Raw genomic sequence first — 21,356 nt, 5'->3', positions numbered from 1 at the left:
ACGCTTAACCGACTGAGCCACCCGGGTGCCCCTTAAATTCTTACTCTCAAAGCATTCACTGTAAAGCAGGCAGGTCTCTAGGCAAGATGGGTCCACTCCTTCCATAGAGTTGGGTTTCTTGCCTTCTGGAGAAAGGAGGGAAAAGCTAGGAAATTCATTAAGTGAAAATAAACCCTGTTTACATTGAAGGAGACAGATTACACAGAGCACAGCATCCCTCAAGGTCTAGCATACTAGCTCCATCACCCATGTTGGGTACAAAACCCCAGGGAGGGGCGCCTGGGCGGCTCAGTTGGTTGAGCATCCAACTGTTGGTTTCGGCTCAGGTCATGATCTTGCAGTTTGTGGGATTGAGCCCCACATTGGGCTCCACACGCATGATGCCGAGCCTGCTTGGGATTCTCTCTCTCTCCCCCTCTCTCAGCCCATCCCCTGCTCTCTCTCAAAAGAAATAAACATTAAACATACACATGGAATAATGACCGAAATCCATCCTCAAGCCAAATGAAGAAAAATTGGGCTCACAAAATGTTTTCCATCTATAATTTCTGTGGCTACTTCTTACCAAGATGGTCCCTATCTCACCCTCCGCCCATGGGTGAGATGATGTAATGGCTAATTTGGCCAAGGAGTGAGCACAAATGAGACACAGGCCAGGCAGTTATTGTTCAAACAGCAATGTTTAGTTGTACAACACATAAAGTCTAGCAACATTTACACAACCAGTTTGAGTGTCTGTTGGCTTGCTTTCAATTGGGAAATTTAACCATAATGTCACCAAAAGGTTGGCTGGGACTGGTAACATTTAAGAAATGGGTCGTTCTTGCATCCCCTAGGCTTGGGCCTCTTGCTCCGTCAGGACTGAGTTGTAGATGAATGGCCCACAAGTCACCAGCCTTTGAGAAAGTAGTGTCCAGGTGGAGATGGTAGGGGTGGGTGGGTGGGGGGAGGGGATCCCATAAAGACACAGTATGTGGGGCAGTGGCAGCCAACATTCGCAAACATTCATGCATCTGATGGGGGGCTCTGCCCTCCAGTGGGCATTTTCCACTAGCCTACAGTGACCGACTGTGGCCAGGCTAATTCATTACTCACATTAACAGGGTGGAGGCAGGGATAGGAGTAGTCGGGGTAGGTGGGAAGGGATCCCTCTTATTGCTAAGTGGACAGAAGGGTGGGTTTGTTTTTTTTTTCTCCCTAGAGTCCCGTTCTGTGGGGTTCTGGAATTTTCTGTCTGTTAAGTTTTGTTTTTTTTTTTGTTTGTTTGTTTTTTTTAAGTTTGAGAATAAGGAAGGCAATTCCAGAAATGTCTCTTCAGGAAAACCACTCTTCCTAAGTGGCTGCATTATGGGGGCAGGGGTGTGTGTGTGTGTGTGTGTGTGTGTGTGAGACTGCATCCTGGGCCAGCCACAAATGGTGATTTTTTTTTAAGTGACCCTAGCCCTTGCTCCCCCCACATCTGTAGTGACCCATCATTATAAATAAGCTTTAGGCAATGAAGGAGACACCCTTGTCCCACACTGGGGCTCACACAGCTGACATCAACAAACCTGACAAGCAGAAAAGTTGCTTTCTTGACCCTTGAAGGAAGCCAAGAGGAGCTCATGCAGATGAACGGGCGGGGAGCAATGCCATTTCTCTTGGAGATGGTTACAAGTAGCTGGTATGGGTTTGCAAGGGCAGAAGGAGCTCCTGATGAGTTCTTTCACCCTACGGATGGGCTGGGACCGGCTGACACGGACGATGGAGGAGGGCAGTGCTGGCGAGAGCTCCGTTCCACTGGGAGGAGAGGGGGTGGTTTGGATAAATGGAGGAAGCCACTGTCCTAAGGAGGCAGCTTGGCCCCTCCAACCTGCTGAGAGCTGAGGGGGGCTGTGGTGGTGGGCTGGGCAAGCACGGCACTAAAAAGGCCACGGCCCCGCAGCAATAACAGCTGGGAGGGATGGAGGGAGAAGCAGCACTTGGAATGGCCTTCATTCAGCAGTGGGGCAGGGGGTGGCTGGCACGGATGGAAGGACAGTGCCCAGGAGGCCTTCTCCCTGCAGGGGGGTTGAGAACGGTTGAGGGTGTGGAGACCAGCAGCTGGCAGCAGACACATAAAACAGCTTCTCCAGGGAGGCTGAGATCATGGCTTAGGGGTGGCCAAGCACCATTCCCTACTCAACCTCTCCAACGCCCACCACCCCCGCCAGACCTCCCCCTGCTAGTCCTAGGTGGCCAGTCCCACGTCTGCATTCACGACTGCCTGCTGTATACACCAGGGATCCCTCTTCTGTTGACATGGAACCACCTCTGGGCTTTAACCCTGCTGCTGTTCTAGGCTGACAGGTGCTTACCCTGGAAGAATTTTGTGGGTGGGGGAGGACATGTCATGTATGGGATTGGTAAAGAGCCTCCAGGAAAGATTGAGACCATAGGTTTTCGGTCACTGGTTTGGGGTCACCCACCTCTTTCTCCTGGTCCACCGAATCTTGGTCTGTGTTTTCCTAGCACCTGAGTGACAAGAGACTATAAATGCTGGGATTTGTAGTGGACCAGTAAAACACCTAGGGCTGGACCAGGAGATGGAACAGGAGGTTGTATGAGGTTATTGTAAACTGTAGCAGTTGGTGTTTTCCCTTACCTAAGGCTACATTGTTTCCCCAGCCCCAAGTTTCAGCCACCTTCCAGACTAAACGAGAAAGAGTAACTTGTAAACTAAACAGGGGAGATATACGCATTGATAAATACAGGGCTGAGGGCAAGGCAAGAAAAGGCTAACTGTATGTGGGTATGGTTAGGAATGTCTACAGGGGTCAGGAAGGGGAATCAGGGAAAAGCAGAGAAAGATAGACAGACCGACAGACATGCACAGTGAGAGAGAACAGAAAAGAAGTCAAAAGGGAGTCAAGCATATATGGGCAGTGAGCAGCAGAGAAGCCAGCGTTAAGGAGGAAGAATCCTGATGGAGAAAACTGAGGTGCCGTTTAAAATTGGTCTCTGAAGCCAAACCACTGAGAAAGGCAAAGATCGTGTATTGCTCTTAAAACTTGTTGAGACTCAAGTCTTCTAGAACTTAATGCCTAAGGAAAGACTGTCTCACTTGACCAGCACATGTGCTTTTGGGCCAGATACTGGGAACTGCGTAACTCGTTGTTTCCTCCTTTGCCCGGGCCAACACACATTCATTGTGCGCGCCAGAAACTTTCTTTCCCACTCCTCCCTGTGGATCTGATTTCTCTCGTAATTTCGGTTTGTACTGTCACGTGCCTTGGCTGTGATTTTATTTTAAGGTGGCCTAAAGTCATTTTTGAAAGTAGACTGGGCATAAATCCTAAATATAGAAATGTAGCTAAAGTGGATTAGACTCAAAGCAATTGAAAGAAGTCAGAGAGGGGCAGGATGAAAGAATGAGGGCAGGGGGAGAAAGAGAGAAAATGGGAGCAGAGGTGAGTGAAGCGAGGCATGTGTGCAAAGCAGCAGTCTGCAACCACGACAGACAGTGACAGGTGGTGGGGTTTGGACAGTGAAGGCAACACAGACTCAAGGGTAGAGCTCTCTTCTCCACCTCTGGGCACTAAATCTTTCTGCAGGAACCCCGCTCCGGTCTACCCTGCTCTCCCTTGACCTTCCCTCCCCTAGGCAGTCCTAGCCTCACCCTAGACTGCCACCCCCCACCCCCCACCCCCGCCAGGTCCAGCTCCGAAGCTGTCCTCAGAGGGTCTCTGCAGTTCCAGTTTGTGGGCGGGTTCAGAGATAAGGAAGAGTTACCTGTGGCTCACCTGCTCCCCATCATTTTTAAATGAAACCTCCCCTAGACCTCTTGAGTGAGGCACACGGCTTTGTTCTGGGACACAAGGAAAGGAGACAGATAATGGACAGCCATGGAGGAACCAAACTTACAAGGGACTTTCCAGGGAGGGCAGTGAAAATACCTCACCCCTGCACATGTATACACACGCGTGCACACACTCTCTCTCTCTCTCTCTCTCTCTCTCTCTCTCTCTCTCTCACACACACACACACACACACACACACACACACACTGTAGACAAACTCCACAAACACCAGACAGGCCTGGGGACAGAGTAGAAAGGAAGAAGGTGGGTGGTGGTGGTACCGGGATGCGTGTGTGGAGAAGTGGGTATGTGTGATGATATAGAGAAAGGGTCGTCATGGGTTACTGTCGTGGCTTTCCTCTGTGTCCACGCTCACCGGAGGGAGGCCTCCATTGTCATTAAGCCGCTTGGCCCTGTAGGTCTCATAGTGGATGTTGTGTGTCACTTCCTTGAGGTCCTGGAGGTGGGTCCTGAAGGACAAAGGGTGAGAAGAGAGAGGGATGTGATGAAGGGTGGGAAGAGGAAGAGACTGACCCACATCCGAGGTTAACATGTCACTTCCATGGCCTGGCCCCAGTGACTGGGACCCATGCCAGAGAGCTAATGATACTTCTTCAGCCCCATTTCCTTCATGATGGGAGCTGGAACGGGGGCAGAGAGCTGTCAGAGAATCCCGGAGACGGAGGAAGTAGATCTGAACAGATGGCCTCCTGACCCCAAATACATAAACCTGCCATCCAAGGGAAGGGGTGCATCTCACCTGATGACAAAGTCTCGAAGCAGGGCAAACTCACAGTGGTTGAGGTTTTCCACTGTGAACAAAACAAAACAGGTGGTCATTTCACTAATGTAGCAACACCTAGCAGATGAACTTCTGTTCAGATCATGTTGGCATTTAGGAGGGAGACACAGGACACATAATGTATTGTAAGCCTTCCAGAGGTTTGCTCATCCTGGCACTTCCGTGCATGGGATTTTATTCATTGAACAAATATTTATTTATTTATTTTTAAGTAGGCTTCATGCCCAGCATGGAGCCCAACGTGGGGCCTGAACTCATGACTCTGAGATCAAGACCCAAGCTGAGACCAAGAGTCAGACGCTTAACCCACTGAGTCACCCAGGTGCCCCTGAACAAATATTTATTGAGCAGCTACAATAATACGATACTATTCTAGACTCTGTGAAATAACAGCTAATAGGGACAATTTTATTTCCCACTTTATAGGAAAGGAAACTAATACACAGAGGGTCTAAAAATCTGCCCAAGACCTAAGACACAATTCCTATCCTTAAGGAGTTTATAACCTGATTGGAAGACAGTAACACACACAGCAAATAACTATCGACCCATCTTAAAAAGGCGATGCACTACAATGAATCTAATTCAATACAGATTGAGTACCTACTATCTGCAAATCACCTGCCAAGGACTATGGGGGCAGAAGGGAATTAAGACATGAACCCTCTAGTCCCACAATCTAATGGACAAGACAGACATTCTCATTAAAAGATTTCAATTCAAGGGGCGCCTGGGTGGCTCAGTCGGTCAGGCATCCGACTTCGGCTCAGGTCATGATCTCATGGTCTGTGAGTTCGAGCCCCGCGTTGGGCTCTGTGCGGACAGCTCGGAGCCTGGAGCCTGCTTCCGATTCTGTGTCTCCCTCTCTCTCTGCCCCTCCCCCGCTCATGCTCTGTCTCTCTCTCTGTCAAAGATAAATAAACGTTTAAAAAAAAAAAGATTCCAATTCAAGGCAGTGAGAAAATGATATTTAAAAAAAAAAAATCCCAACACAGGGCCATAGGCAAATGAGAGACAATGTGGTACAATGAGATGAACTTGGTTTGGAAAATGGAATAAATTCAGTTGTGGAATTGAAATCTGGGTCTGAAGTCCCAGTTTCACCCCTAACAAGTCATGTGATCTTGGCCAAGACCCTTAACCTGAGACTCAAGGCCCTCAGAAGCTCATGTTCTGAGAACAGTCACGTCACCCTGCTCCCTGCAGAAGGTTATCACATTGAAAGAGATCGCTAATGCAATTCTTTGAAAACTTTCAGGATCGCTATTGACCTTCTAGAGGTCCCGTCCATTCATAACAAAATGAAAATGGCCACATCTGAACCACCCTTCAGCAGTCTGTCGGCTCATGTCCCCTTTCATGTGAAAACTTTTCTCTGGTTTTTTCAGTGCTCATTAACCTCTCTATGCTCTCAACTCCTTTGACACACGAGTCAAAGTCAGCGTCTCCCAGTCAGGTGCTAACTTGGCCTTTAATCACTTCCTGCCTCTGAGATTCATCTTCTCAATTAGACAGTAAGCTCCTCACGGCAGGGTCTGGCTGGCATTCAGTTTACATCTTATGTGCCAGGACAGCACCCTGAACTATAGATGCTTAATAAATAAGCGTAATTGACCATCAACCAGTTTTTCAAGAAGATGCATTAGATTACCTTCGATGATCCCCCAGGGAGTTTTTCTGCCGAGGACCCGCTTGCCATTCACTTGGTACTCCTTGTCGCTGCCCACCACAGCGAAAGGCATGCTCTCCTGCTGACAAACCACACACATGTGCACGTCAACCTCCTGTGCCGTCTGGGCCTCCAAGGACGGCATAGAGTCTTGGGCCTCTAGCCTCGAACTGCACATTTCTGATGCTCATTCAGTGATCCCACTGATGGCAAGGGGCAAGGGCAAGGCTCTTGTCTCCTGAAAAGGAGTCTGAAGTCCTGGGTCCAACCCCTGATTGCACCCCTACCTGGCTGGTTCACCTCAGTAAGTTGGCCTTCCTTCACCAGGAGAACGCTTTGTACTTTTTATTGCTTTAATGCGTTTGGTTTGGCTTGGAACAACTCTGCGAGCTAAGAGAGGATAGAAAGACCTCTCTTAAGTGATACCTACCCATCTGACAACCACGTAACTGATGCTTCACACTACCTCGCATGAAACCTACTGGCAGAAGCCCACGTCCACTGACCTCTCAGAGCTCCTGTCTGATGTTCGTGGGCCCCTCCGCTCCCCCAGATGGGCTGAATGTTCACCAAGACAGCCGTTTGTTCCCAAATCCGTTTGCCTGATGTGTCCTTGTTACTGGACAAATGAACTATTATGGAAGCTGAGGACGTATGACCGTGGAGAGTTGCTTCTCTGAAACGTGAGTTTCAGAAAGACCTGATAAAGGTGAGCTGCGCTTGTCTTAAGATTGAACTTATTCTCAAAGAAGCAGCCTTGTCTCAGTATGAAAAGAATGCTTCATGAATGGGATGTATACGTTTTATTTTCACTTAATCATTTAGTGAAATACTTCCTTAAAAACACTGAAGATTTGTAGACATCGTTTTTTAAATGATTTCTTCACTTTGATGGGCTTTTCCAATTAACCTGTATGTGTCTCAGCTATATCAGGTAAGGGGCTTCTGGTAGATTATTCACCCTTAATCCAGGAGGAGACACAAGACCATAGCAAGTAAATGATCTGTCTTAGGTCACAGTGGTTAGTAGAAAAGCCCAGACGAGAACTCATGATTATGATGTAAAGTCCCAGAACTGTAGAAGTTTGACATTGAAAGGGACCGCGGAAATCACATGAAGCCTTAGCATCCCCAGGAGACACCCCAGGGACTGCTGAGAAGACAGTGCTCTGTGCCTGTGTCGCTGAGCCAGAGCAGCTCTGTTTTCATGTTTCATATACAGAAGGTCTGTCTGATGTTTCATTTTTTAAAACGGTTCCTCTAGGGGAAAGAAAGCCTCTAAGCCACTCACTTAGCCTGGGCCCTGCACTTTATAGAGGGGACACTGAGGCAGAGCTCTGACTAGAGCATAGACACCTTGGACCCCAGCCTGATGCTCTTCCTGTCCATGCCCTTCCATCAACCACACCCTGGTTTTGCCAGGCCCTGTGGGGAAAGAACTTTTTGGGTGGCCCGGGACGGACACGAACTTTGGCTTTCTGGGTGCAAAGTTCACAGTCCCGGCAAGGGCCCCAGTCCTCATCCTGTCCCGTGTCACTTCTGGTCTGGGTCAGGAGAGGTGGGGCAGAGAGTATGAAAGGGCAAAAGCAGGTGGAAAGACAGGAGGGGTACACGATCCACATCCCACTGGTAACAAGGGGGGCATCTGTGTGATGAACAGAGCCCGAGGCACCCACCCGGATTTTGTCATTCTCCGTCTTGTCCTCCAAATCCTCATCAAATTCCTTCTGTGGGTAGAACTCGATGCCATTTACTTCAAGCTCCTTTCGAACCTAGGGGCAAGGAAGAGAAGCAAGGTAGCCAAGTGTCAGGATAATGCGGGGAGGGGGTGGGGTACACTCACACAGGTGTGAGTGTGTGTGTATGTGTGTGCACGTATGTGCTGAAGTCAGAGGGATGAATCAGCCTTTGCTAATCCAGTCATCTTCGAACTCCAAGGCCCTGAGCAGCAGGAAGATCCTAATAAACATGAGCCCCAGTCATACAGCCACTACAGCCCAGCCTGAGCTGAGGAACAGTCTGGGGGTGCAGCTTGCTCATCGCAGGGTCCATAAGATTAGGATTTAGACAAGCTGAGTACAGATTCCACATGGGCAGTGCTCATGCTACTATGTGTCATATTCCTGTTTGCAGGGAAGAGAAGTGGGGCTCCCCACCCCAAGCCTATAGGTCTGCCCTCTCCCAAAGCTCGACTTATGTCTCACCTCCTCCAGGAAGCCACCCAGGACTTCTTCAGTGGTCTACCTGATTGTAATTTTTTGGAAGGGAGCAATGTCTTTATACTTCACCCACATGCCCCTACCTCCAACCCCATGCATCCAGCACAGGGAGGAGCTTATAGAAGACACTAATAAACACTAGCGGGAAGTTAATTAATTAGTTTAGCCCTTCAAGCCAGCTAACATCGAGGAGTGGTCTCTCCTGTGTATGGTGGTTTATGTATTCAGCGGTCTCTGCCAGTAAGTTTGGTGGCTGGGAAGAAGGCAGCCTGAGGCTGCAAACTTCTCTTTGTCCACAGACACTGTCAGCCCAGCTTCTTTAATGGCTAAATAGGAGCTGGGTGGGCAGGGGGGGTGTATAATAATCAAGGAGAGGACATGGTTTGGACCAGAGGAGGGGGAAGGGTGGGGACAGGAAAAGGAGGAGGGGCCTTCTCACCCTTTGCTTGAATTCAGACTTCTCCTCCAGGGTCATGGTGTCAGCCTTAGCAATGACAGGGATGATGTTCACAACTTTGCTGAGGTGTTTCATGAACTCCAGATCGAGAGGTCGTAAGCTGGGGCCCAGAGAAGGTGGGGTGTCAGAGCCACCTTGCCCTCCCCGACTCAGCCACTGCCACCACTCCGGGGCCACCCTCGGGACAGAGGGACTGGGCCGGGAAAACTGGCTGAGGCCAAGGGGCTGCTCCCTCTCCTGACAGCCTGCGGAACAGACTCCAAGTCTCTGCCCCCACTTGGACCACCATCTCCCTTTCTCTTCCAATCCTGCCCCTCCTCTAGCAGCCCTACTCACACTGCTCCTTGAGAACAGCTTGCCTGCCGTGGGGATCTTTTTCTTCTGGGAACAGCTGTGGACTGTCGTCTCTGCCTATGTGTCCTTGGATCACGGTTACTTGTTTATCTTATTCTGCTAATGGGACAGCACTTTTTTGTTGTTGTTGTTAAGTAATCTCCATGCCCGATGTGTGGCTGGAAGTCACAGCCCTGAGATCAAGAGTCACGTGTTCCGCCTGGGGCTCCAGGCGCCCCCAGGACTGCACTTTTTGATGGGCCTTCTCCCAGCCCGCACTCAGTCCTGCAGGGGCCCAGCTGGGGACCTTGGCTCTCCTCATTCTGAGGGCCCAGCTCCCCCGAGGCTCTGGGGCCCCAGTCTGGCTCTAGTTCACAGTCCTGGGGACTTACTAAGTCAGGCTGTCTGCTGGCTTGCTCTGACCTTGGGTCCACATTCCAGGGAAGGATAAAGCAAACCTTTTTATTGAGTCCCTGGGCCCCACCCTCAAACACCTGCTGACTACCTGGTTCCTCCAAACCTGGGGGTCTGCCTTGCCTGTGTCGTCCTCTCAAGAACTGAACTCTGGCCCAGCAGACGGGCTCAGTACTAAGCTATGGAAGGCATGCCTGCGTGCCCACTTGGATCTCTCTATCCCAGGTCCGCACTCCTTATCGTTCTGTCCCATCTATGACTCACAACTGGACTTCCCAGCATGCTCTGCTCGTTGCCAGCCTTCATCTCTAGACATGCTGGGCTGGCCACCCACCAAATGCCTACAGCGGGGTCCCACACCCACCCCAAACACCCACCCCAATTCAACAACCCTGCCTGCTCCCGTTTTACTCTTCTGCTGCCCATCCCCCACCCCCAGCCTTGGGCAAAGCAGAGATCTACTGAATAAGCGAGAAGCCCTCTGTGTTCACATGTCGACCCCTCTCTGCTGGCACAGTTGTGCTAGAACACCAGTGGGCAGCATGGGGGGCTGGTGTTGGTCAGCTTTACTCTCCTGGTAAGAAAGTCAGCCTTTTAGGGGGGAAGTCTAGGGGATCACAGGGCCATGACTACACCGGGGCTCATCCGGGGCCCCAGCTGAATCCAGGGATTAGTTATCCACTGGAGAATGACGCAAACCAGAGCTAGGTGTGGCCATGGGCATGGGACTGGTACATACGAGTGTCCCGTGGGGGAGATAAAGTAGAGGCAGCAGTGGACACGAGTGTCAGGGATGCGTTTCTTCCTGGCAATGTTGACCTCCTCCTTCAGGAACTTCTCATACTGTTCATTGATGTACTTCTCGATGGGCTCCCAGCTGGAGGGTGGAAAGAAAGCAGACGGATGTCCCAGAAAGACAGGACTTGGGGGCTCACCTTAGACATGGTCAGGCAGCAGGGCCCTCACATCCCTCTCGTTTCTACCTCCCCTGGGGGGCCTGGGGTGGGTTGCCCACCCTCCCTCAGGCTCCCACGGACGGCTTTCCTCATCAGCAAGGCTAGAACCCCCATGGAGACCCGGTCCTCTGACTGGGCCAGAGGATCCTGCAGAACCCCGCCCCACTCCAGAAAGCAACACACACTCTCCCCACCTCCATTCCTTATTAGCTGGGAGGCTCTGAGGAAGTCTCTACCCTCCCTGAGGCTGTTTTCTCACAACTAAAGTGGGAGGACCCACGGCTGCCTAGAGGCACGCACAAGAACAGAGGTTTGGTCCTTAACATAGCAATGGCATACGGAAAATATTCAACGTGGCAACAACTCATTACCCTGACTGCTGCCAATGTTACGATCACCTTTCTCCTTCAAGGAGCATTCAAAACACCAGGAAAGAGGACGATCGGTCACTTTTCCAAGAAGGCTCCAAGTTGTGCTGTCCAGTGGCCCTGCCTATCCGTGGCAGAACCCAGCTCCCTCACAGAGGAACAATGGTCTCCATCCCTATCTGGGAGCAAACTTCTGCCTGGAACTTCCCATCTACATTCTGCACAGCCCTCCTTGGCTGCATACGCACTGCAGCTTTGCTCGGTGAAGTCCCAGAGGCTCTCTCCTCATAGACATGGCCCACCCTCCTCTCTTCTTCCAGGGCTAAGACACTGCCCACAGGCCAAGCTCTGCCACAGCCTTCAGGTCAGCCTACCACCGCTCCCCTTGTTCTGTCCACCCTGCCCTTCGGCCACCTGTAGGTAACCCCACAGCCCAAATTCCTTCTGCACTGGCCTCCCACCAGAGCCTCTTCCCTCGCCTCTTCATAAAGCCCCTCTGCGGTCCGTTAGTAAGCCTTCCCACTTAACCCCTCGGCATGAAGGGTACGGATGGCTCTCGATGGGAATGAATCTGAACCGTGTTCAGCGTCTTCCTTGCAGAGTCTTTAGGGCAGAAATCTCACAGGCAGACATATACCAGTTTTCATTGTTGATCTGGTCTCCGAAGCCCGGGGTATCGATGACCGTCAGCTTCATTTTGACCCCGCCTTCCTCTATCACTGGGGGGGGTGAACAGAGAAGGCACCAGGGAGGTCACTCTTCCAGCTGATGCCGGGTACCCTGCTTCCTACCGGTCAGGGAGACCCAGGCTCCTTCCTTCCTTCCTCAGGACCAATTACTGGAAAAGTTGAGTTCTGGGTCTTCCCATCTCCATAGCTCTATTCACGCTGTTCCCTGCACCTGCCGGGCCCTCCCGGCTTCTTTCTGCTTGTCTAACTCCCACCCTCGTTTTATCATCCAGCTCGAGCCCCACCTCTTTCTTTTTAATCCCCCCTCCCTTTTCTAGCCAAGGAGTTGGCTTCACAGACTTCAGACCTCTGTTCTCCTCTGTCTTGAGATTGCCTTTCATTTGCCCGTCTCTCCCTCTCTGGCAGAGACCCTTCTGAACAGCGGCCACAGGGGTCCTGCCCGGTCCTCACCGTGCCCAATAGCTTTGATCTCCACAGTCTTGGGGATCTTCTCCTCCCGGTTCCAGCTGGAGGCCTTGCGGCTCACCTGGGATTTGAAGAGCGTGTTGACCAGCGTTGACTTGCCCAGTCCACTCTGACCTGCCACAAGACAGGAGGAGGGTGACACGGTGGGGAAGACCCGTGTCCACCTCCTGAGCAGGCCATCTCTCCCACGAGCCTACAGAATTCTAGAGCCTTGATCCAGGCCATGCCCCCAGTTCACCATTCACTGGGGGCAAAGGACTAAGTGGGAGAGAAGGCGGGTGGGAACAGTTCCCTGGCACTGGAGGGGGACTTGGGACATCAGTTGAATTCCACATTCTTTCCTCCTTTCCAGAGTTCCAGGACCACTGGGAAGGGGGAAACCCTCTGTATTTGTCTAGTGTAGTGACATTCTGTTTTGTTTTTGCTCCACTCACGTTTTTAGTCTTTAATAATCTAAATGTCACGGCGGAACTCCTTGGCCCTCTGATACTGCCTCAGTGCATACATAACATCTGCTAGCAAAATTTGCCTTTGAATCCCACAGCCCTGTGAATCCCATGGCAGAGCTCTCTTTATCCCCAGCTGAAGTGCTCCTAGAGAGATTAGCCCCCACCTAATAAAATATGTGCAAGGTAGGGCACCTGGGTGGCTCAGTCGGTTGAGCGGCCGACTTCAGCTCAGGTCATGATCTCGCGGTTCGTGAGTTTGAGCCCTGATTGGGCTCCGTGCTGACAGCTCAGAGCCCGGAGCTTGCTTTAGATTCTGTGTCCCCTCTCTCTCTGCCCCTCCTCCCAGGCTCTCTCTCTTTCTCTCTCAAAAATAAATAAACATTTAAAAAAAAATTTTTTTAAGTCACATGCTCTACTGACTGAGCCAATCAGGCACCCCATTTTGACCTGTTTTACACACATCGTGCAAGAGCAGATTTCATTCCAAGGAGGAGTTTTGCAACTAAAGGGTACTTGAAAACCACTGGCCCTAGCCGTGCTCCTCAAACTTTTTTTTTTTAATTTTTTTTTACATTTATTTATTTTTTTGAGAGACATAGAGAGACAGAGCACAAATTGGGGAGGGGCAGAGAGAGAAGGAGACACAGAACCTGAAGCAGGCTCCAGGCTCCAAGTTGTCAGCACAGAGCCGGACACGGGGCTTGAACCCACAAACCTTGAGATCGTGACCTGAGCCAAAGTCGGACGCCCAACCGACTGAGCCACCCAGGCGCCCCCGTGCTCCTCAAACTTTTACATGCACAAGGATCACACAAGCAGGCCCTGCAAACTGCTGAATGGTGTCAGCATCACCTGGACGCTTGTAGGAAATGCAGGGTCCCGGGCCCCGCCCCAGCCCTATGATTCAAAATCTGCACTTAGGCAGGACTTCCAGATGAATCATGTGCACAGTAAAGTCAGAAGTGCCAGCCTGGGGGCCCCTGGGTGGCTCAGTCAGTTAAGCGTCTGACTCTTGATTTCGGCTCAGGTCATGATCTCACGGTTTGTGGGTTCGAGCCCCGCGTCGGCCCTGCACTGACAGCGCGGAAACTGTTTGGGGATCTTCTCTCTCCCTCTCTCTCTGCCCCTCGCCTGCTCGCACTCAGGTACATGCTCTCTCCCTCAAAAAAATAAATTTTTTTTTCAATGTTTATTTATTTTTGGGACAGAGAGAGACAGAGCATGAATGGGGGAGGGGCAGAGAGAGAGGGAGACACAGAATCGGAAACAGGCTCCAGGCTCCGAGCCATCAGCCCAGAGCCTGACGCGGGGCTCGAACTCACGGACCGCGAGATCGTGACCTGGCTGAAGTCGGACGCTTAACCGACTGCGCCACCCAGGCGCCCCCAAAAAAATAAATTTTTAAAAAAAATTTTAAAAAGAAGTGCTGATCTAGGGCATCCCTGTGGTATATTCGGAAAAGGACCAGACTTGGGGGGGAAGAGCCTAAAGCTCCAGACCCAACTGTGCTCCTTCCCTGAACACCTTGGACTGGCCGCGTTTGCTCCCCTGGTTTCTTTACTGACAACACGGTGGCAAGCGGGGGAGCTGATGAGACCTGAGATAGCAAAGAAGCTGCATTTCTCATTCTAGCTGCTCAATCGGTAGTAGCCACCAAGACTCATATGTTAAAAAGACTACCCATCAGCTCAGTCCCGAACGTGAGCCATGGCCGATCGGCAGCGTCTCTCTCCAAGGCGCGGATGGAGAGGCAGCCCGTGTAGCCTGTACGTCTTTCTCATTCCTGGTCTGGTTGTTTTCTGAGGTCTCTTGCTCACTAAGTACTCTTGAGTGCCAAGTGCTGTGCCAGAATTGGAGGTGGAGAGGTGAGCAAGACATCATCCTTGCCCTCAAGAAGCCATTTAAGGGGCGCCTGGGTGGCTCAGTAGGTTAAGCGGCCGACTTCGGCTCAGGTCATGATCTCGCGGTCCGTGAGTTCGAGCCCTGCGTCGGGCTCTGTGCTGACCGCTCAGAGCCTGGAGCCTGTTTCAGATTCTGTGTCTCCCTCTCTCTGACCTTCCCCCGTTCATGCTTTGTCTCTCTCTGTCTCAAAAATAAATAAACGTTAAAAAAAAAAAAAAGAAGCCATTTAACACGAGGAAGACCAAAACATAATAAGCAGGAGGTTATGGTATGTCACAATAATTGCTATGAAAGAGAGAGCCCCGGGGCATTATAGCAGCAAACTGGAGGGAATGTAATCCAGTTTTTCTGCAATCGAGGACTTCTAGGTAGAAGGAACAATGAAGCTGAAAACTGCAGAGTAACTTTGAAAGACCCAGGAGAAGCTGGAAGGGAGTTCTAAACAGAGGGAATGGCATAGTCAAAGGCTCAGAGGCAGGGAAGAGCACAGCAGAGTCCAGGGAAACTTTCCTCACAAGCGAGGAGGAGAACGCCAGGCTGGAGGTGGTAACAGGTGAGTGGCAAGGTAGCACCCAGACCAGGCTAGGAGTTTAAGTCCTTAAATCTACTGAAGGGTTTTAAGTAGGCTGGGTGACCTGAGGAGTTCTGCAGGTTGGAAAAATTATTCAGTCACTGATGGACAATGGACTGAAGCAAAAGGAAGACAGAGGACGAGGAGGGTCACTGCCCCTCAAAGTGTGGCCTGGGGGCCGAGGGCCATGAACCATTTGCTACTCATTCTTGAGATAAGAGATTTGCACCAGAAAGTAAATTGACCTTAACACGAAGCACGCTGTTTAGTTCAGTTGATGGGGCATTTTTCCATTTTTTTTTTAACATTTATTTTTGGGAGACAGAAAGAGACAGAGCACAAGCAGGGGAGGGGCAGAGAGAGAGGGAGACCCAGAATCCAAAGCAGGCTCCAGGCTCCCAGCTGTCAGCACAGAGCCCGATGCGGGCCTCGAACCCACGAACAGCGAGATCATGACCTGAGCCAAAGTCAGACACTTAACCGACTGAGCCACCCAGGCGCCCTTCAGTTGATGTTTTTTATAGCAAGACTTGTCAGATGATTTAAACTCCAGCCAGCCCCTTATCTTTGAGCAGCCCTGAGTCCAGTGGCTGTGGCAATCCAGGTGGGAGACCTAGTTCAACTAAGAGCGGTCACAGTGGAGATGGAAAGAAGTCGACAGACCTAAGGGAGATTCACAAGGCAAAACTGACAGGTCTTGATGACTGATTGGACTGGGGGAGAAAGGAGAAAGAAAGATGATGCCCAGGTCCCTGTTTCAGCAACTGAGTGAATGTCCTACTGATATCAGGCAAGGGTCCCTTCCTGCTCTTACATTCTGTGACCCAGCGACACTACTCAGTGACCAATCGATGTCCTGGAAATTCTCTTTAAACCTTAAAGTACTACAAAAGAGCAGAAACAAGACCACCCTCGGGGTGCCTGGGTGGCTTAGTCAATTGAGTGTCGGACTTTGGCTCAGGTCGTGATCTCGTGGTTCGTGAGTTCGAGCCCCGCGTCGGGCTCTGTGCTGACAGCTCGCAGCCTGGAGCCTGCTTCTGATTCTGTGTCTCCCTCTCTCTCTGGCCCTCCCTAGCTCATGCCTGCTCTCTCTCACTCTCGCTCTCAAAAACAAATAAACACTAAAAAAATGAGTAAGATCACCCTCTATCTGACACCAGCGGGAAAGGACACTGACGATTTCCCCACGCCGCACACCTGAAAACAGGCTGAGCATGCCTAAGGGGCTGCCTGTGTCCACCCGCCCATGATGGGGCCAGGCTGACAATCCACCCAAAGTTCCCACCCCTGGATCAACTAGTCTTGAGAAGAGGCTTAAGCTTTCGTGATCAGCATCGTGAAATCTTTCCTCCCGGAAAAAGCTCATCCTAAGGAAGCCAGGGCTGAGGCCAATCCTAGGGAAAGAAACAGGATCCTCAGCGCTGCCCGCCACCGTGGCCTCCAGTGACCCCATTGCCTTTCATACCGACCACCATGATGTTGAAGTCGAAACCAGTCTTCATGGTCTTCTTGCGCATCTGCTCGATGATGGTGTCGATGCCAATGTAGCCCAGCAGGTTTGAGTTGATGCTGACGGGTTTCATGGGCACTGCCGGCTTAGGCCTGGGCTCAGGCACCAGCTCTGACATGGCTGCGTCCGTCCTGGCCTCCGGGAGCCCTGCAGAGCCAAGGTGGGAGAAGTGGGCTGGAGGCAAACAGAAGTCGCACAGAAGCTACGGTATTGTTCTGTTGATACAGAATTACAAAGAGTTGGGACTGGAAGGGACCTCAGGTGTCACCCAGTATGGGCACCTCATTTCACGGAGAGACCGAGGCCCAGGGGGAAAGGCCTTCCCTAAGACACAGAGCAAGTCAGATGCCAGATTGGGATCAGTGCCCAGCCTCTCCAGCCGCTGGGGCACTTTCTTGTGCACTCGCTGCTCCGAAGCATGTCTGTGTGTCCAGTCCCAGGCTTCTCCACCTTGGCCCTATTGACATTTGGGGCTGGATAATTATTGCAGGGGGCTGTCCCGTGCACTGTAGGGTGTTTGGTGGCATCCCTGACGTCAGGTGTGACAACCAAAAATATCCCTAGACAGTGCCAAATGTCTCCCGGGGGTAGCATAACCCTAGTGGCGAACCACCAGTCTAAAAGATATTTGGGGTTATTCTGACCTGACTCATGCCTCCTCAGATAAAGTGCTAAGACCTTTTAGGATACTGAACCTAACATCTATTAACTGTCCCTGACCTCAGTTGCTCTGTGTTTTAGAAGCAAATAGGGTTACCCCCTCACACCGCAGGAGTACCACCCCTGCCCCCAGCTTCCGTGTCCCCTCTGTTCCATGAGCACCACCGCAAAGGAGGGGTGTCTGTGCCCTGAGGGGTCCCAGACATCATCCTAGCCATAGTTTTAAATCTGTGGAAGGAATAAGTCTCCCCTTTCAACCAGTGGGAAGAGGATGAGACGCAGCCAGATTGGAGCAGTCACTTGCCTAAGATGACGTAGCGTGTTCACGGGATGGTGGGTAGCAAAGGAATGATGGGTAGCAAAGAAAGAGGAGGCTGAGGACACAGCCCTTCTCTAGGAGGGAAAGGCCAACATCCCTCCGGGTCTGGCAGATCACAGGTATGTTCACACACAAGAGAAATCTGTGTGTTTCCTTGCAGGACCAATGTGTACCAGGGTAGGCTTCAGTATCGAGCAACTCCATTTTCCCATCCATAAAATGGGTACGTGTGGTACAGCGGAACGAGCCTGGCCCTGCTACTTGCCAGACGTGTGGACTTGGGCAAATCATCCCCTCCCACCCCCCGCTCCCCCCCCGTGAGCCTGCTTCCCCATCTGGAAACTGGACAGGGTCATGATTAAGGCTGTGGTGAGCATCGCACGAGCCATGATGCCTAGAAGCCCCCAGCACAGTGCCTCACACTCACTCCCAGACCCTCTCGCCCCTGCCCCTTTCAAGTTCACCAGCTTGTCAGCAGGGCAAAATGAAGTGGGGCGTGTGAAAGCAATGCTAATTACACAGCATAGTTATTGGACTCCACGCTCCCTTAAGGACCTCTTCCAGCTTTGCCCTTCTGGAATCCTGTGGTTCCTGCAGATTTCTCAGGCTCACAGGGAGAACCGACGGAGCAGCAGATGGGCAAGAGGGGGGTGGGGGGACCGGAGCGCCTCCCTCCCCCACCCCCAGACTCAGCCAGGAGTCTGTTCTCGTACCCCCACCACCTGGCCCTTCCACCAGCCCTGGCAAGACTCTCTCTCCCAATGGGAAACTGTTCTTTCCTTGTCACTCCCGGGCGCAGCCAAATCTGACAAAGCCTGGGGACCTCCCCAGGGCCTGGCGTGGCTCCCTCCTACCTCCTAGGAAGCTGTTGCCAGCCAGGCGGCTCCAGGCAGCAGCAAGATTGGTTCAGCCCTGCAGCAGCTGACTCTCACAGCCTGGCCTCTCCTCCACTCGCTGCACGTGGCTCCCAGGCCCCACTCCGCACACCTGCACTGGAGGCCATGCCCCACTTTCCCTGCCCAGCTGCTCCCACGGCTGGCCCAGGCCCCTTCCCTCACGCCTCTACAGCTAAGCCCATTCGGTCTCACAACCTATGTTGTGAGACAGATCCATCTGGGGGCGGCTGGGGGTGCGGGTGGGTCTTACCCTCTTCTACCAACTTGGAAAGTGAGTCTTGTATTTCTTCAAGGGGGATTTTGTTAGCATCCTCGTAAAGTGCGTGCCCTTAACTATGGCCTGCTCTGCTCTGGCCCGTCCATGGCAGCGTCGTAAAAGAGCATTCCCAAAAGACAGACCCTGGTGGCAAGAAGGGGCTGCCTACCAGATTCCCAGGCAACTTCCAGGACCACCGAGCACCTACTAGCCCCCGTGGGCACACCGTATAGAGCACCTGATGGCACGTTACCTCTCTCAAGCACATGCCAATCACATGCCAGCCACATGCTAACAACAACGCATCTGCCACGAGTACTGCAAACGTGTGGCGGGTCACTATGTCACGACCTTTGCTGGACGACCCTTCCCCACCCCAGCCTGTGGCTGACTCCTACTCCGTCTTCACCATTGTGCTCAAGGGCTACCTCTGGGACAACCTCTGCTTTCCTCCCTGAAATGGGCGCCCCTGTTCAGTGCTTCCTTGTCCCCCCTGAATGCCCTGTATTCATCACGTTCATTCTTTCCCTCCATCCCTTCCAGGACATTTCATATGCTGCCAAATGGGAGCCTACTCCAGCCAACCCGAGACTTAATACCAAAGAGAATTTTGGACCCCAAACAAGGACCTTGCCCCTGAGGGTCCGTCGTCTGCTGAGGGTGCCCGACAGCTCCCGGGAACAGGACAAACACTGCTCTGGAGTTGAATTCTATAGCTCCATCCTCTGCGTGGACAGCTCCCTTGGTCCCACCATGCCAACCCCAGATGGGCAGCTGGCCCAGGCTTGACTCCCACCTGGATGACCCCTGTGAGCTCAGTTGTCTCCTCAGGAAAATGGGCATAGTACCTACCTTGCTGGGTTGCTGTGAACGTTATGCAAAAGCACGGACATAAATTGCCTGGCACCGAACATAAGTTAGTTCCCACCCTTCTTCAGGGAAGAGGCCATGTCCCATTGATCTCTGTGCCTCATTGAAACTAGCATAACACAGGCACTCAGCAATGAATGAATGAATGAATGATTGAATGAATGCCTCACAGGGAGACACCTGTCATTTCAGAACCATCACCTTTCTTCTCCCTCACATGCTGTTCCCTTCGAAGAGCAGCTGACCCCCCAGCCAGCAAATGGCTCCTGTGTCGGCCACAGTCAAAGGGGTAGACTGTGTTAAGAGAGACCCTCTCCCTCTCCAGCAACAAGGATGCGGGGAGGGGTTCCCCAAAGGTGGGAAGAGCTCAGGATGAAGGTGGCAGGATATAGTTCAACTGCCATCCTGCCTAGATGGTCCCTGGGTTCCTCCTAAGCTCCCAGCTCTCCTGGGGTTTCTGGAGAGGAAGAGGAGCTGTCAGCGCCCCCCACCCTCCGACCCCCCTCCAGGAGCCACCTGCCCCATCAATGCTCTGGGAGAGGCATTGTCCACCTGACTCAGCTTTGAGTCCCCCACAGAAACAGCACCCCCCTCCCCAATGCCAAGCAAGGACCCTGGCGCTTTCTTTTACAGACAAACAAATGGCTTTGTCTTTGTCTGGCCCAGGGACCCCACCCCTCTGTTGGGAAGGTGGCAGCAGGGGGAGGGGATCTTTCCAGAACAGCACCCGCCTGGGGAGCGAGGGGGTTGAAGGGTCTCTCCCTCCCTTCCTGAACTGGAATCTTCCCCTGTTCCCAGCCCTAGCAGCCTTCAAGACCCCACCCGCACTGGCAGAGGCAATTCCAGACCGCCCCAGCTCCAGCCCCGCTCCCAGAAAACGAATCACAGAAGATATCTTAGTCCTTTCCCATTCACAGTTGCAAAGGGCCCTGGGACACCCCCTTCCCCCATTCCCAGGCCTCTGGAGGCCAATGAGTTCCCTTGGAGACCACCAGCTGTCTCGGTGCCTCTGCCTGTCTCCGTGTGCGCCTGTGCGTGGGGGAAGGGTCTCTGTGTCAGAGTACAGGTCTCCCATCTGGCTGTAGGTGGCCCTGATAACCTGTGCGTGGTGTGCGTGTCTTGGTGTGCTCCAGCGTGGGGCTTTCTGTGTGCATCTGGGTCCCCGCTTGTGTGTCCGTGGATCTCGGCATCTCCCCGCGATCCCGTGTGTGCATTTCCTCGGGCACGTATATCTCGGGGTGTGTGCCACCGTGTGTGCGTGTGTCCGTGCATATGTCACCGTGCGTGGGCTCCTCGGCGCATCAACCCTCCCTCTGGCAGCACCTCCAGCCGGGCTTTCCGGGGCCGCAGCCTCCTCCCAGCGGGCGCCGGTGGCCCGGCCGGCCGCCCTACCTTTGGACATGAATCCTCCTTTGTCTCTGTTCCTCCCGGGAGATGCTCAGGGCGCGGGGCTGCAAGGCTGAGCGGGGCGCGGGCTCCTCCTGGGCAGAGCGGCCCCCGCAGCCGGGCCTCGCCCCTCCGCGCTCTCCGCCCACCCGCCCGGCCCGCGGCCCGGCCGCGCCGTCCCTGCGCCCCGCGCCGCCGCGCCCGCCCCGGACCTCGCTTCGGCTCGCTCGGCGCCGCGCTGCCCCTGCCCGCGCACACGGATGCCGCCGCCGCCGCCGCCGCTGCCACCCGCACCACGTGACCCGCGCGCCTGTCGGCCCCGCCGAGGGCCCCTCCCCCTCCCACTG

At 52.8% G+C, this 21,356-nt stretch overlaps 1 protein-coding gene across 5 annotated transcripts; it reads right to left on the bottom strand.

The window, feature by feature from the left end:
• Positions 1–1,384: 1,384 nt before the first annotated feature.
• Positions 1,385–21,113, bottom strand: SEPTIN3 (septin 3). Of its 5 annotated transcripts, none has more exons than XM_030320804.1 (11): positions 21,016–21,113; positions 16,578–16,769; positions 12,176–12,304; positions 11,674–11,755; positions 10,452–10,589; positions 8,948–9,065; positions 7,966–8,061; positions 6,272–6,371; positions 4,579–4,630; positions 4,195–4,288; positions 1,385–1,779 (listed from the first exon to the last, which is right to left on the bottom strand). In XM_030320804.1, the coding sequence occupies exons 1-11, from the start codon at positions 21,023–21,025 to the stop codon at positions 1,711–1,713; spliced, it is 1,080 nt and encodes a 359-aa protein (XP_030176664.1). In that variant the 5' UTR covers positions 21,026–21,113; the 3' UTR covers positions 1,385–1,710. The 5 variants fall into 5 exon arrangements, 4 of the variants coding, with proteins under 4 accessions (XP_030176664.1, XP_030176666.1, XP_030176665.1 ...); XM_030320806.1 differs by having other exon boundaries at positions 6,272–6,368; XM_030320805.1 differs by having other exon boundaries at positions 1,711–2,039.
• Positions 21,114–21,356: the final 243 nt, after the last annotated feature.

Source organism: Lynx canadensis, chromosome B4, assembly GCF_007474595.2.
Source record: "Lynx canadensis isolate LIC74 chromosome B4, mLynCan4.pri.v2, whole genome shotgun sequence".
NCBI lineage: Eukaryota > Metazoa > Chordata > Mammalia > Carnivora > Felidae > Lynx > Lynx canadensis.
This window is presented reverse-complemented; position numbering and strand designations above follow the sequence as displayed.

Coding starts and splice junctions, on each gene's coding strand:
- SEPTIN3 (XM_030320804.1), bottom strand. Junction 12,305..16,577: donor CTTCAACATCATGGTGGTCG/GTATGAAAGGCA, acceptor GTCTTGTGGCAG/GTCAGAGTGGACTGGGCAAG. Junction 8,062..8,947: donor AGTCTGAATTCAAGCAAAGG/GTGAGAAGGCCC, acceptor CCTTGCCCCTAG/GTTCGAAAGGAGCTTGAAGT.